Genomic DNA, 16,758 nt, shown 5'->3' on the forward strand with positions numbered 1-16,758 from the left:
ACTGTCCGTTCCTGAGTGGTGGTGATTAGTCATCCATCCCAGGGCTCTGAAGAGCTTTTCTTTCTTGGCCACTTAAAAAGTGAAAATTCTTTTGAGGATAACTCACTATGTAAAGGATTCAGAAAGAAAGATATTGCCTTGAGACTGGATCTTCTGCTTAGTATGTCAAGCAAAACTATTTGAGTTTTAAGTATATTTAACATCTTAAGCTACTTGGGATAAGACACTGTCTTCCTGCTTGCATAGCACTATCCTAGACACCTTAACCCTTTCAATAAAGTATATTAACTTTGCATGTAACAAACTTGTTTTGCATTTCTGAAAAGCAATTTCACTAACCAAATCAAAGCTATGGGGTTCTGAGGCACCATTATTTTGCCATCTTCTATAATTTCATATTCAAACTTGAGTGTTGCACTTTGATAGCTCTCCTTAGCAGATAAAATGGAGACAAATAAGATTAAAAAGATGACAACTAAAAAAGTGCCCTTGTTTCTGGTTTTTTAGGTATTTTTTTATTGTTATTTAGACCTCTTCCTTTCACTTTTTTAAGATGCCTATTCATTTCTCCCATGCCTTTGCATTTGTACCTTCTTGTTTCTTAGCCTGTCTTCATGAGCCTGATATTTATGGACAGCCAGCTAAACATTTCCTCTCCATGATAAAGTATGCTCCAGAAAATGAATGGTTCTGATTGATTCAACGTGCATAATTCCAGGATTATTCACCGATCAGTTCTGAGTATCTGCATAACTTAGATTATATCAAAGATCATATAACTGGAGTTAATTATTTTTGGAGATTTTCCAGTGTACTTTTCCATACATTCTTCATAAAGTTCAAGCCTAACTTTAAAAATTACAACTACCTTATAAAGTCTTGCATAATGAAAAGTTCAGTTAATTTCATTATCACTGCATGGGAATAATTCTGTATAAACATCCTAGTATTAAAATCTCACAAATGAAAGATAAATTCTCATTATTTTTACTTGATTCAAGGAAAGTCTTTATATTACACATACATCCCTCCTTACCAGAGAAAAATATCACAGTTTCCTCTGCATTATCATAGAATCATAGAATTGATTGGGTTGGAAAAGACCTCCAGGATCATCAAGTCCAACCCTTGGTCCAACTCCAGTCCGTTTACCAGATCATGGCACTCAGTGCCACGTCCAATCTCAGTTTAAAAACCTCCAGGGATGGTGAATCCACCACCTCTCTGGGCAGCCCATTCCAATGCCTGATTACTCTCTCTGTGAAGAATTTTTTTCTGATCTCCAACTTAAATTTCCCCTCGCAGAGCTTAAGCCCGTGCCCCCTTATCCTATCGCTGAGTGCCTGGGAGAATTATAATGTTTGAATATCAGCATTAGTAGCTACATATTAAAATCTAGTATTTTTAATTTATTGACCTCAATCCTTCAAAAATGTGTAAATCTCCCTGAAGATCTTTCTATGTGTGTTTTTGTCTGAATAAAGCAAGAATCTGAGATAAGGGTTACCATTCCTGTACAAATTCTTAAATCTTGTGGCATCAATACTCTGCTTACAGACACAATCTCTAGAAGTTATGAAAGGATCTGGCATTTTTCTGTGTTCTGAATGGAAAAAAAAACCCTAACTTGTATGCCCAAATTCCACCACAGAAGCAGGCAGTGAATTTGCCAGTTTTCTCTGAGGCTTTGGTCTGAGACAGTAAAAAACATGCCTTCTTTACAAAACGAGCATTAACCTGGTAGAATAGGTAAGGAAACACTTAGCCGTCTGATTAAGTATTTTGCAGTCTTAAATGCAACATTACAAAAACAAAAGTGAAAACGTCCAAGTAAAGCTAAGATTCCTTCTGTGGTCTGCCTTCAGTTTATTACTATGTTAGAGATGTGAAGATTGTCTTTACATTTCAGACTCGCAGAAGTAAGGAACAGAATAAATCAAGTGATCTCCTCTTTTGAAAAACACTTTTCCTAAATGTCCATACCTCTAAAGGAAAGTGGTCTTCAGAGCTCAAATGAGGAGCAAATCTAACAGAGCACTCTTCAACTGACCTTTCTACCTCCAGCAATTTGTTAAGGTGTGGATGCTTCCACTGGACACCAGCCATCCTTTAAATGTCATGCTTAAAGTCAGCCCTTTGGATATCACCCATCATATTCTCCTGTTGAAGAATATTAGTTATATGTCCCTCTTTTTCTATTTTGATCTCACTTTGGCTGTTGTAATAACAGTCATTTCTTTCCCTTGTATTTTGCATCCTTAGTGTAAAAATCCCCATAATTTTCTGTTTCTGCTTACCTCTGCAATCAGTGTATGAACTTTGTATCCCACAGTATGGTGAGGGGTCTTTTTGGCATTTCTTCTTCCAAGAAAAACAAAAAGAAGCTGATCAGTCTCAAAATAGTAAATTCCAATGAGAGTGGATATAATTACTGTAATTTATCTCTGTACTTCAAACAATTCAGAACTTTATGCCACAAGAGGCTAATAAAACTTGGTAGTGGACTTCAAGAGACAGACCTTTTAGTCTAGATCACATCTTAGGCTATTAGAGTTATATTTTTAAAAAGCTGATCTTAATCACTATATAGTTGACAGGAAGTGTAAAGAATAGAAGTTGTGAATATATACCACCCTTTCAGTTCTATTTAAAATAAGTAGGGAAAAATAACCTTGCTCTATAATGAACAGAAACCTGTTAAACAAACCCATTTAATGTGTTGCAAGTATACTTACTTTAAATGTGTAACTAAAAGCCAACAGAGTCATGAACGTGTGACTCCAATGGCTGTGCATCTGTTTGTAAAATCCACATTAGTTTATCGTACCGGGTGGTACTCCCCAAGTTCCTGAGGGGAACTGAAGAAATTCTGTGGTGTCTGTTCATACAGTTTGGGTCATTACTGGACAATTCTGTCAAATATTTTAAAAACAGGAGAGTCTGAAGGTAAGACTTATCAATTCTAAAAAAGTTACAAAGTAAAAGAGAACAGAAGATTTAGTCTGCTAAAGATGTGTTTCATATGAACAGTTTTCATGTTGTGATAACCTGCATGTGTCCTTCGCAGGGGAGGAGCTGTGCACTGGCCTCATTTCAGGCTGTTCCTTGGACTGTTCCTTCGGCTTCCAGACTGACATCCACAACTGTGAGATCTGTCAGTGTCGACCGCGGCCCAAGAAGTGCAAACCCATTGTATGTGACAAGTACTGTCCCTTTGGATACTTGTACGTATTCTCATTCTGAAAGTGTATTTAATACAGTCCCTGTCCATACTGAAAATATGCAAAAATCCAGGCACATGTACTTGTGTTTACTTTGTGACTAAGCAGAGGGAAATGCAGGAAAACAGAAATGTTGTTACTTGATGTGACATTACCATATTTTTCAAAATGGATTTTGATCAACATATTAAGAAACAGCAACTCAAAAAACAGGAGCAGGTTATAAAAGCAAATCAGTGCTTAAATGTTTTTGAAGAATTTGATAAAATGAGAAAGCTACTTAAAAGTAACACCTCTTGCATGTAGCTTTTTGAAATTGATAACCTGTCATTTTATAGCCCATTTATTTTATTCAAATTATTATCTAACATTTCAAATTTCTTTTAATGTTGATATGGCAGCAGACTAGTTTTAGTGAGACATTTCTGATAATTACTTTACAGGATTTGTGAAGAATAATACTATCTAAATTTCTGTATCTGTGGTGGAGATCTTTCTCCATAAAAGTAAATATTTGTTGTATTTATTAGATTGTGGAGCAGATGGTGAAAACTGAGCAGATCTTTTGTCACAGAAATTTCTTAGTAGTTAGTCTGGTGACTTCTATATATATTTTACTAAAACATTTTATTTTTCATGGATCCATTCCATGTTACTGCCTACTTTTATAGTAGTTTGAGCTATACCTCATGATAGCATATCTTCAGATAATGTTCATATGCAGTGTATTTTTTTAGGATTTTTAATGAATTTTACTATATTTACAACTCCTAGTGTTTGATACTAAATACTCCATTAATTTCTGGTTCATTTCAGAGTTCTGTTTGACCCTTGTTCATAAATGCAGCAGGTTTTTATAACAGCAATCTTTTGTGTCGTGTGTCCTTCTCTTAGTATGCTAAGTAGTAGATGAGAGAGGAAAAGCAAGAATTTTAAAGAGTTAATAAATGTTGACTTCAAGAGTAGCTGAGGGTTATTTTCAGTTTTGCAAGTGAGAGAAAGGAGAGCAGGAAGGATGTTACAGAAAAACAGGGTCAGTTTTGTCTTCCCAGAACTTTTGCCCAGCAGCTTCAAAGGCAAGGATGGCTGATGATGGGTAGCAGAACAAAAGAAACATAAAAGGTTGAGCAGAAATAATGTCTGGTTAGATAGGTTAATATTGCTTAAGTAAGTATCAAAGAAGTGAAGTCAATTAAAACAAGTACAAAGTATGCAGAATTGTTTAAAAAGCATCTGGGGAGAGTGAAGCCATGCCAGTGAACAGCACAAAATTCAGTTCTCTTAAAGCTGGGAGACAAAGAGATAAATGTCTTTAGGGTGTCTGAAACTGTGAGCACTCTGCAATGGAATCAGCAGGAAGGGTGCCTGGAATGAAACAACAGCAATAGAGGAATACAACTTAAAACTGTATTCGTGAATTTCCTGGGAATCGCCATGTAGTCCTCTTATGCTGTAACTGTTTCACATGGGGCACTGAAATCCTTTGCACTAGCTTACATTTGATTTTGAACTTTGGCAAAGAGAAAAAATCTGAATAATGGCCATCATAAATTTACTTGCTATTTGCAACAAAGATGGAATCCATCTTTTTTTTTCCACAATATATAATGCATCTTCAGTAGATAGTACAGGGTGTGACTTTGGTGGTCTCCAGACTGTATATGTGAACATATATTTTTATTTGTTTTATATTTGTGTTTTAAAAATTAATGTCCATTAACAGTAGTCTGTTACTGGTTATTTTTTCAAATAGTTTTATAACCTGACATAGCAACAGATTAATTGGATGTGGTATTTTAAGGGCACACTAAGACTGTTAGATTTTTGAGTTTATGCTGTTTCCATATCATTGCTCTTAATATACAACCTGTATCAAGGTCAATTACTTAAATCTATCAGAACAGAATCTGAGAAGACTGTTTTCATCCACATGCTCAAGGATGTGAATGTGTTTGCATAATAGCAGAGGCAGGTGGTATGCACTACAAACTTTTTTACTGTTTACTTAGTGTGATTAAGTATTGTTCTGTTTGAAAGGAAAAGCTTTTCTTTTTAGTTTTAACATTACCAGTGCATAAATAAATCATTTATTTCAAGGCTACTTGCTTTAACCTATTCAAAAGTTTTAATACGAGAAAAATCATTAAATAAGATCTATTTAATGTCTTTTGTCATTGTGGTTTTGGACTCAAACTGACATACCATGAATATATTCTTGAACCAAAGTCTAGGTGTTTTCTTTGTGTTGTTTGACTCCACTCTATTCCTTGACTTTTCTGTAGTAACTAAAGCAGTCAAAATTGTTTCTCCTTTTGGTTTCTTTCAGTTCACTTTTACTGGTTTTCTTCACTGGCAGTCTCAGTGTAGATGTCATTTAGCAAAGTCTTTTACTATTAATGTGTTTGTGCAAACATGTTTACTGTTACAGTCTTTTAGTTTATTGTGTAATACCTAAATCCTACTTAGGAAGAAATACTCTCTTTCACATAATGACTGTGTTTGTCTGGTTAGGTTATATTAGACTGTACTTTTTGTTTAGAGGAAAGTAGACAGTATTTTTACAACTTTAAATAGAACATTAGAGACCTTAATAACCTGTGGTGAACTGAATATTGTTTTACCTTTAAAATTCTGAATCTTCAGGTAAAAGAAAATATTCTTTGAAGATAAATTAAGACATTAAATCTTCATTCCTGGGCCTGTGCTCTAGGTGTGTGTGACTGGCAGTAAGGTTCTTGATTTAAGTCCACTTTGTTAGTGACCAGACCATTTATAACTGCTGAACATTGAGTAAAGATGCAATCCTTACTTCTGCTTGTGTATGTTTTTAACTCTGAAACTTCTGATTTTTGTTTTAGTTTCTTAAGCAAAGGTTTATCCATACCATTGTCTTCTACAATTTAGTACTTACTGTTGTTACTTTTGCAGTGAAGTTGGCTGTTCCCTGTGAACTGATTTATTTAATGAATTAATGAACTTTAATTCAGAAATTTGTTTCTTAGTTTGAGAGCTCTGACTTTCATGGGCTCTCATAAACTGTGACTTGACAGGTTTTCTGAAGAAAGTTTTAAACAAAGATGAGAAATATCCTTACATGTTATTGGAACATGACCTTCAGATTGCAGTATGTTTGATATTAAGGGTTACACTCTGACACACCAGTATAAATCATCAATAACACCTTTTTGAACAACAACAAAAGATCTGAAATAACACTATTGGCCTTCTCTTGTTGCAATTCAGGTGAGATGTACCTGCTTTACTTTGAAAGACCTTAGGGAAGAAATTACTAAAAATGAGAAAAATAAGAACCCAAGAATGGAGCCTAATATACTTTGCACCTTAATAAAACAATTTTCTGTGTTTGAGTGCAATTCTCTTGACTTGAGAACCCCTTAGTTTATGTGATCTGTGAGTATCATCCGGCTGACACCTAAGCACTTATGGTGGTTATTGTTAATAAAGTTGTGGTATGTGTCAATAGCAATCTAAGTGATTGTATGGAGAAATCTAAAAGTGTCCCTGCTGTCTTCTTCAATGTGGACATACCTGAAGCTTTTATTAATGCTGTCTATCTGCTGAGAAATGGTTCAGTCTTCTGGATCAAAATCAAAGAGGACTGAGGAGGAAAAAAGTTAGATGATTCTAGCTTCGTGTGGAGAAATTGATTACGTCATTTATTTCATTGGGAATCTTTCTTGTAATAAAGAACTGATGTCTTGGTTTCTGAGAAGGATAGGAAAAAGGTCCATGAGAATTGTCTGTGAGATGCAAGAACACTTTAATCACAGAGATGTTTAGTCCTAGGTCCAACTATTTTTCAGTGTCAATCATGTATCAGGGAAAATCTACTTAAGGATACAAATTTCAGGCTCAAATCCCAGTGATTTTTCTAAACTCGTAAAGGAAGAAGCCATTATATAAGAAATTGTGTGATACTGTCACATGGGAGTAAGAAAAAGTTTGAAAAATAGTAAGGTTTATGAAGTTGAAGAAGGGAATAGGAAGGCTTTATTCCCTAGATTTACTAGTCTTACTTTGTACATCTAAAAAAGACTAAAATTACAAAGTAATACACTTCAAAATGCAAACCCAACGCTTCTGAAATGGAAGGTATCTGCAATTTAGTAGAAAAGAATAAAAATTGTCATCAGGTTAAAGTTAAAAAGCATAAATATTGAATCTTGCAATTTGCAACTATTCATTTCAAGTCCTAGACGTGGAAAAATGACACCTTGATCAGACATTGACTCACAGCGTATGAGATCTGCCATTAACTCACCGAGTAGCACACCTGGACCATTAGTAACTTGCCCAGGCACTCCCAGTCTCAGACATGCTGTCTGCCCCATTGCACCGTGTCCCATTCAGAGGACTTGTGGGAGATTGGTGAAACCATCACACAGGTCAGGACTTCTCCACGGACTAGCACAGAACCACAGTTTATCTATATATAGAAAGCATTAAAAAAAAATCATACTGTTCAGCCTCTTCATCTTGTAAAGAGAAGTACTTCTTAGTCTGTAATATCACACATTGCAGATCTCTGTATGTGTTTTCTGTACTTAGATAAGCTGAAACACACTCTTCTCTCTCTTCTTTTTTTTTACTAAAGTGTCCAAAAAACAGTTTTATTAGAAAGTCTATGAGAACTGTGTAGCTAAAGCATTTTAGTAATGACAGCACATTTTAGTGGGCATAGTATGGTAGTTGTGAGTACGATAAAGATGTTTCAAAAACATGTTGATTCCAAGCTGATTGCCAGTGGTTTTGGGAACCCTGTATTTGGGATGATCTTTCCAATACATTTTTGTACACCTGAAAAAATTATGAACTTTAACCTTTTTAAGCTAATTGGAAAATATTCTTCAATTTAAATTCTGGGTTTACATGTAGAATATGATTTAATTATGCACAGTGCTTGGCTGATATTTTTAAATTATGAAGGTTTAATAAAGTCTTCAGATAATTTAATTTTTTTTAAATGGGAAATGAGCACCCTAATTTTGTCATTCTCTACAAAAATCCATTATAATTGCACTAAATGAAATTAATATCATTTAAAGATAACTATATATGGAACTGAATGTCGTAGATAGGGCTAAAATTGTGGCAAGAACTACTTTAGAATCATTGCACTTGAAGTCTTACTTTGATGCTAAAATTATTTAGATTTGCAGTTGTATAGTATATTTATTAAGTTTACTGCAACTTTGCCAAATTCTTTTTTTAAAATAATAGGGTGTATTTGACTTCCAAGCTTATAATGATCATTAAAAACATGGGATGTAAATCAAGACAAATCACTGTTTTAATATGAAATTTTAGTGACAAATAGGAAATAAAAGAAAGAAGTATTAAAAGAAAGGTATATTAGAGAGTAAGTTAAGGGGTAACCAAAATGTTTATGTTTTGGGGGTTTTTTAAGGCTGTCAAAGGTTAGCAATTGGAAATACTGAGTTTGTGCATCTCTTAAGAAATCAAAACCTTTTCATAATTGTCCAGAAAAAAACCCAACAACCTGCTAAAGAGCTTACTGTTTGAAAGCTCTACACATTAATGGAAAGAAGCATTTCTTTTGTTGGGATAGGAAGACAGAAAGCCTTCCATTCTCCATCCTACTGTGTTCTCAGCTTTTTAACTAAAAATTAAATAAAGCTTGCTACAGCTTCAAGTTAGGCTTTCTAGAGATCTACATAATTTATTTCTCCTCTACCCTTCTAGATCATATTCTGCAACTTCCCATGTCTTTTCTTTGTTTAGTATATCTGTGCCTAAAGTTTGAATGGTATTATCTGTCTTCCTGTACAAAAGGCAAGGAAATATTCAGTACAGGACCTCTAAAGCAGCATTTTTATGGTGCTGGGAGGGTGTGGTGCTAGGCAGTGCTCTAGATTCCTGTCTAGCTTCATCAGGAAGTTTTGGAAGCACTTGAATTCTTCATTCCCTATACACTGTCTCCTGAAAATTTCACTGGTTTTTCTATTTCAAAATACATTACTATGTGTTAGCTACTTTTTATATGAGTTACTGGCATCCCACATGCCAGTTTTCAAGTGAGCTTTTGGTCTGCTTATTTAATGTTTTCAGAAATCTCTCTATAGTTTTAATATGCCACATAAGAAACCTACTGTAAGTTACCTGTTGTTGGAGAAAAAAAGTTACCAGTCATAAAAATGGTAAATATAACAGAATCCAACCTACCCCTTCAACATCACAGTTGTAGAAGTTTTTCTTTCCATTTTTTCACTTGAAAAAAGACTGGATCATCAAAAGTTGTAAGCCCATACATTTGCATTATCTGCTGTGGCTTGAAAGTACCAAATGCAGAGATTTTGCCAGTCATGTGGAGGGAGCACATGCCAGGGATGGAGACCTGTACACCCCATAGAACCACTGAATCTAAGGGTGACAATTAATAATTTTCCTTACTTACCAGTTACTTCTTTAGGGGATGCTTTTGCTTTAAAGATCATGGCATGTAGGTATTTCAAGTGACTTGCTGACCTTTTGCAAATTATTTTGGTCATGTAGGAAGAACAAGCATGGCTGTGAAATCTGTCGGTGTAAGAAGTGCCCAGACCTGCCTTGTGGTAAAATCTGTCCAATGGGCTTCCAGCAGAACAGTCACGGCTGTGTTATCTGCAAGTGCAGAGGTACGTGCAAGGGCATTACCACCTCTAATTACAACTTGTTTTCAAAGCAGTTGGAAACTAGAGCAAAAGAAAAGGAATACTGTGCAGAATGTGTACAAATTGAAATACGGTAACTGATGGGGGAGTCAAGGGGTTGTATTGTTTTGCTGGTGTTTATTATCTGTATGCATCATGGCTTCAACAGAAAGCCTCAGTTCTGCTTTCATCTCTCATTACCAAATCACAAAAAGTTTGTTATCATATAAAAGTTGGATCGGGCTCTTAATAAGCAACTGCTAGAAATAAGCTAGTTGAGGGCATTTTTTTCAGTAGTGATGTTTATCTTGGCTTCCTCACAATGGTCTTTTCTTTGCAAACAAGTTTTGGATTTGATAGCTGTCCTGTATGTTACCTTAACTGGAGTGCTGTTTCTTGGACACTTTTCAGGCAATCTTAATGAACAATAAGTAGAGAGAGCACTTATCCAGGAGAAAGGACCTGGTATTCTTATGCTAAAAATTTCACACACTCCACATACCAAACCTGTAACTACCAAATTCAAGGTGGATAATGACATCAGATGTTCCTGAGTTGTCTGCTTTATACTTGTGCTGCTTTTAGCATGTCTATTTTTTAAGATATTTTTAGGTCCTGTTTTGTATTAGTCTGGATATCAGACTTCCTTCATTGCTCATTTCCATGTTTTGCATTTAGTAATTTTTGTTTGTGCTCAGTCTGTCTCTGATCCTAACTGCCCTTTCATGCTTGTCTTCTTTGATTCTTACTTGTGTGTTTACTTACTTGCTATAGTCAAGTAAGTTTGATTACTTTCCCATTGCTTTGTGTAGTGACTCTATTCTTAATATTTTTAGCAGCTATTTCTTTTGCATTTCAAAAACAATTACAAAATGTAATAGGACAAGCTAGGGGAACACAGCACTGGAAGAAAGTGTATGAGTTCTTGACGTCACTTTCTTGTAGCTGAAGGCAAACATGCAGGCATATAAAGCAGAAATATTCCACATTATCTTTTCTCTACATGACACAATACACTACAGACAGTTATAACAAAACTTTAAGACTTTAAGCAAAATGAAAGTTTAAATGTTATAAATGTACTTTGCAGATATGAGAAGCAGCGAGAGATTTCACTGACATAAGCTACAAATATCACTTTCACTAGAAATTAAAATTTTAAAAATTGAATAAGGAAGGGTAGCTGCTGAATGGCATCCCATTGAGATAATTCTTATCACTCAGCTTGTCATTCATCTCCATGTTCACAATCAGAACACTTTTCCTGACTGTTGTGATGCTGTGATGGAATATACAGTGTTCTCTTAGGTGTACCATAATTGCATCCCAGACTATAAACAGGTGCAATTCTTTGGTCACTAATTATGTGTGTGCAGATTTTTAAGTGCTTTTCTTAACAAGGATGGATTTTAAAACTTGTTCAAATATTTTGCGAAATTAAATTGATCCCTCTGTAAGTAGTATTTATTGTTGTGATGGTCATAAAGATACCAAGCCATGAGCATATATCACTTCAACAACTCTTCACCATCCCTTAGCAATTTGTCAAAGAATAATAAGAGCAATCACCTGTATGTTCTGGGAAAAATTTGAGTACTTGCTAAAATTTTGACCCAAAATCCCTAAGAGGAAGGTATGGGTAAGTCCTCTGCCTGTAAATTACTTCTACTTTCTAAATTGCTTCTCCCAGAAATAGCTTACGCCATGATTAATAGAAGTTGATCCGTAGAAGTAGAGGGCTGAGGTAGTCCTCTGGAAAACTGAGAGTCTATTTCTTTGCCTTCACATAAAATAGAGTGTATCTGGGTAATCCTTAACAGATGTTTGTCTAAGATGTAATTTATTAAGAATCTCCACTTTTCAAAAGAAAACAAGAAAGAAAACAGAAAAAAAACAAGCAAACCTCTCTAAAATAATCTTTTCCTGTGGTTAGCAATATATGATATTTTAAAATAAATTTTCTACAATTACTGTCTACCTTTATACACATTGAATGGTTAACTTCTTGTCCTAAACTTAGCAGACATGTGAACACCTAAGCACCTTTCCCTTTCGAATTCTTGCAGTGTTTAAGGGGTTGCAACTGGAGACTTCTAAACAATTTTTTGTGGAGAGGTGCATTTCTAAGTCAAATAAACCCAGTTACCATGATTTTTCATCACTGTTCAAAAAATTGATACTGTACTTTAGCAGTAATAAAATCTGCAAACTAGAGAGCAGTAGTGCTGCATTTAAATTTACAGTGCTCCTGTACTTCTGTCTTAGATTGAACTTGCCTTCTTTGCAACCTTATCACCTTACAGACCCATTTTACCTTGTGAACTACTACATCTCAGATCACTTCAACCATACCTTTAGTTAGTCAGTTACTCACATTTTGTATTTAGGCATTATATTTCTTCAAGTATTAGCTTTTGTACTAGTTGGAATTAAAAGCTGAAAAGTGAAAACAATCTCAGTTTGTGAACTTAATCTTGAATGATTGCCTATATATTTCCTGTGTTTCTCAAAATTTCAAAGTATACTGTAGAATGTATCAGGAAAAAGGTTTAATTATATCTGATACTTCTTTTAGGGGAAGGGGAAGGGTATTATCATCTAGGACTTCCAAGTGTCAATAATCACTTTAATGTACAGCAATATTCAGTGAAATTAATTCAAATTGAAATTTATATAATCTGATGCTAAAGTATAGAAGTGTAGTACCTGAATGTAATTTATTTTATAGAATTTCTGCTCAGGCAATAGAATGAAGACTGTTATAAGAAGTATTTTATCCTTGTACAGCATTTCTTTTTAATTCACAAAATGTATACTAATGTAATTTCCATGTATTGGCTTCCTATTCTGATGCCTCAAACTAACTTTATACCATCTGCTTGTTAGACCACTTTTGATAGATCTGCCACAGCTGAAGAAGTGCTGACCTACATGTTAGTGTGCTTAAAAGTCAATAAGCAAAAATAACTGAAAAGAAAAAACACCAACTAAAATTACATATAAACATTGCTACTTTTCATCATTCTTTTTATAAGAAAATGAGGTACATAATACAAAATACCTTATATATATATGTGTCAGCAGAACATGGTTGACATATCACTGGAAATAAGTCAGTTCACTGACAAATTGATCCTAAATCCTTCATCATAATAATGATGTTGGTGAGGAAGCATTGAGCTCTAAATTCCCTGTGCTGATTAACAAAGAATATACTGAGGCTGAATCCTTCAGCACTTAAATACTCCTTAAGATACCAATGAGGCTTTATCCTCCCTAGATCAACTGCTTGTGTGTTCTGATGGAATGCAAGTAATACAACGGTCCAAGCTGCTGTATTCTCATCTCAGCAAAAGCTAAACAAAATGAGGGATAAAATTCTCACAGGGAGTACTTTATATGCAATATTTCCAGTATCTACCATTATCCTGTTAGCACTTGTTTGTAATTTTATGTCATTCATAGGACCATCTGTAGCTCTTGTAAATGCTTTTATATTCTCCTCGCTATCAGATACCAACATTATAGATAATCTAATATCCTGTGATATTTAAATATTTCATTTTAAATATGCTTTGCACTTTCTCCTATTTCCCTCTATTGCATTTCAACAGAAAGAAGTAATTATATTTTCCAAGGAAATACATTCTATTACATGCTATCATCCCCTTCAGTATACCTTTTAATTGCTTCCTGTGTGTTGTTGCTTTATTTCTAAGTGTAAATGATAGAACTTGGTCTTATATGTGCTTTAAAAATAAATGCAATCCAGGAATGAGGTTGGTGTGTTTCTTCCTAAATATGCTTATCAGGATATCTAATTTTTCTTTTATTTTGTGCAGAGGCAACAGCTTCTCTTATGCCTCCTGTTAAAACAGGATCTTGCCTGTCAATGGATGGGCGCCGACATGAGAACGAGGAGAGTTGGCATGATGGCTGCAGGGAATGCTACTGCCACAATGGACGGGAAATGTGTGCCCTGATCACCTGCCCCGTTCCTAATTGTGGCAACCCCACCATACATCCAGGGCAGTGTTGTCCTTCATGTCCAGGTAACATGATTTCTTCTATGTGATTTGTAATCGAATTTCATTTAACATGTGTTTCATAATATATGAAAATAATCTCAGGCCTCATTCAGTAGTAGGTAGATGTAAAGGTTTCTATGCCCAAATATAACCTGATGAGTTGCTGTCATGAAGATCTCAGCTATGAAAAATAGAAACTTCAATATTTAAAGCATAGCATGTTGTGGGTTCTAACATGTAATCTTTGGCACACTGGAATTTTTAAACAAGTAAAAGTTTCTAGTTGTCACCTATAATAGCAAATATTATGATAAGCCATTACATTTTCTGGTTTTGATTTTAAAGTGCAGTTTTATAAGAATTTATCTCATTCTGTGTTTCACAACCCCTCAAAGGCATACACAAACAGGTGTCATAAGTAATTGGACATTACGATTCTCTGTTTTTAGCAAAGCATCCTGTAGATAATTTCAATGCTGTAGATTATTTCAATGGAAGACAAGTAAAATTCACGTTGCATTCCAATACAATTTTAATAAGTGTTAATATGAAAAACATCTATGAAAAAGTGAGGATAGAGTGTAAGATTAATGCCCTCTGTTTTCAGAACTATTCTACAGCATTTTATATGCCAAATAGATTAATTTGTAATACAGTAATATTGTCTATGACTTTATTGGAAGTCATGTTACTAGTGGGAACAGTGAAATTCATGAAACTTCTTTGAATAGCAAAACAGTAAGACAGCACTGACAGAATATAAACAATTGAATTGTTTCAAATTCTTTGAAAAGAACAGGAAATCCTAAGGGCAAAATAAACAGCCAGATACTCTCTGAAAGTGACAGAGAAGAGTGCATCCTTCCTATGACCTAAGATAACTGATCTCTTTTGATTGCTAAGACAAATGGTGATTTCCAATCCAGTTCACAACTTTGTGGTAACTGGAAAAATACAGTCCCCAGAGAGATGCAAGTCTCCAAAAGGTTTTTGTGTCTTTCAGCCTTTTCACAAGGATTTGTGTGGTGTTTTAGGGGATGGTATATTTCATGTAGATGGGCACAGGTTAGCATGTCAGTCTTGCATTAGATAAACACTCAAGCTTCAAAATTTTGAATGTAGGATAGTTGTTCCAGTTCCATCAGTTCTGTTGTTATGTCCCAAAGATTCATTCCTGACTTCATTCTACTATCAACATACTTGTGCTTATTGACTTACCAATCAGAACACTTCAGAGCACTCAAAAGAATAATGTTAATTTTGGTCTTTCGGCTGCACCACCAGCTAGTTCCTTTGTATGTGGAGAATGAGTTTGGGTAAATTTATTCATAAGCCTAATGTTCAATTTGTGGAAGAAAGATCAGTACAAGATTAGCAGTACCTATCGTCTCACACTATGTATTTCTTGTAGATGAGATCAGCGTTTGATTCTGAGCTTCAGTAATGTTGGTCCCTTGTATAAAAGAGCAGTTCCCTACACAACAGTGTCCATTCCTTTGAGAGAGTGTGTCTGCATAGGTTTTGCTGTCTGACATTGTTCCTGCTCTCAAGACACTGGTCACCTAACTTCTGTGTTAGCAAAGTCATGCTTGGTGGAAACTCTTACAGTGCTAGGGCAGACACAGCATTTTAAAGTGATTACACACATAAGTATATGAATAAGGCCAAATTAGTCTCAGTGTGGCTGAGGTCTTATATTTGTTAGAAATGTAATTACAATTTTATTTTGCAATATATCAATCCCCCACGGATGATGTTATATAAGTATCATGGCTTTCAATAGATAGGAATGCAGTTTGAAATTGAGAGACTATGAGCGTGTCACTCAAATGTATTTGTCATAAGGATATTGAAATAACTAGCAGTCCTCTTGTGCTGAGTTTTGAATTGCACTGTTAACCTATCAGTAGGGTAGAGGCAGCTCTCAGAGGTCATTTTTCAGACTGAAAAAAATTGTGGTTACATTCACTTCCGTACTTAGTTTTCAACAGAGCAAGGGATACCTTAAGTACTACAATGTTCCTTATAACCACGTTTCTAAAAATTAAGAGGTTTAAATGCATTGTCACAATGCTTGTGAAAATCTCCAGGTTTCCTGTAAGATTTAGAAAGCCATTAATTGCTAGTGTTTTGCAGAACCATGCTGTGCAGAAGGTGTGTGTGTTTGACTAGGTGCTCCTTCAGGTTAGTAATAGTAAGTTTGCAATAGTAGTTGCAAATTGGTAGCAATGCACTTACAAGTGATACATCATTATCAGCACTGTTAAGGAGGCAGTAGGCAATAGCATACATACAGTGGGGCTATCTGGTTATGCTTTTTTGATTAGGAACACTATATGAGCTGTAGCAAAACAGGCCTGTGACTTTGCAGAGAACTAAATGCAAAGCAGATGACTCAGAAATTTTCTGGAAAAAAAATTAGCATTGCCTTTGCCACGGTGAGTTAGGATGTCATTCCATAAAATGTAATACATTGTTACAGCTCAAATAAAATCACACAGTGACAAGGCAGCAGACTAGCAATCTCATTTCAGGTAAATGCTGCTGAATCATATATGTGGTTCATAAATATAAGCGGTTGGCAAAGCGTAGCATAAGCACATCAGTGAAAGATAAAATAATTCCCTGAAAGAAAAGCATGAGTACTTTGTGAATAAAATAAGATCAGCCAGTCAGCTTCCTTGAGTTCTACTGATCATTCTCCAGAAATGAAAGCAAACAAATGAGTTGTGTGTCTTCTATGTGGCAGTGTCATGGAGTGTTCTACAAACGCTGTTCTCCAGATAAGTACAGCAGTGCTGAAGTGTGAAGAGAAGCCATGGGTACTTTGAGAGCTTT

At 35.1% G+C, this 16,758-nt stretch overlaps 1 protein-coding gene across 1 annotated transcript in view; it reads left to right on the forward strand.

Annotated features, from left to right (window-relative positions):
* The window catches only part of CRIM1 (cysteine rich transmembrane BMP regulator 1), a 174,395-nt gene that overhangs the window by 144,095 nt on the left and 13,542 nt on the right, over positions 1-16,758 (forward strand). The window contains exons 9-11 of the mRNA XM_071575406.1: positions 3,068-3,224; positions 9,756-9,877; positions 13,735-13,944. Of these exons, the coding sequence (XP_071431507.1) occupies positions 3,068-3,224; positions 9,756-9,877; positions 13,735-13,944 (489 nt within the window). The remainder of the gene's footprint in view (positions 1-3,067; positions 3,225-9,755; positions 9,878-13,734; positions 13,945-16,758) is intronic.

The sequence above is a fragment of the Pithys albifrons genome, chromosome 2 (assembly GCF_047495875.1).
Source record: "Pithys albifrons albifrons isolate INPA30051 chromosome 2, PitAlb_v1, whole genome shotgun sequence".
NCBI lineage: Eukaryota > Metazoa > Chordata > Aves > Passeriformes > Thamnophilidae > Pithys > Pithys albifrons.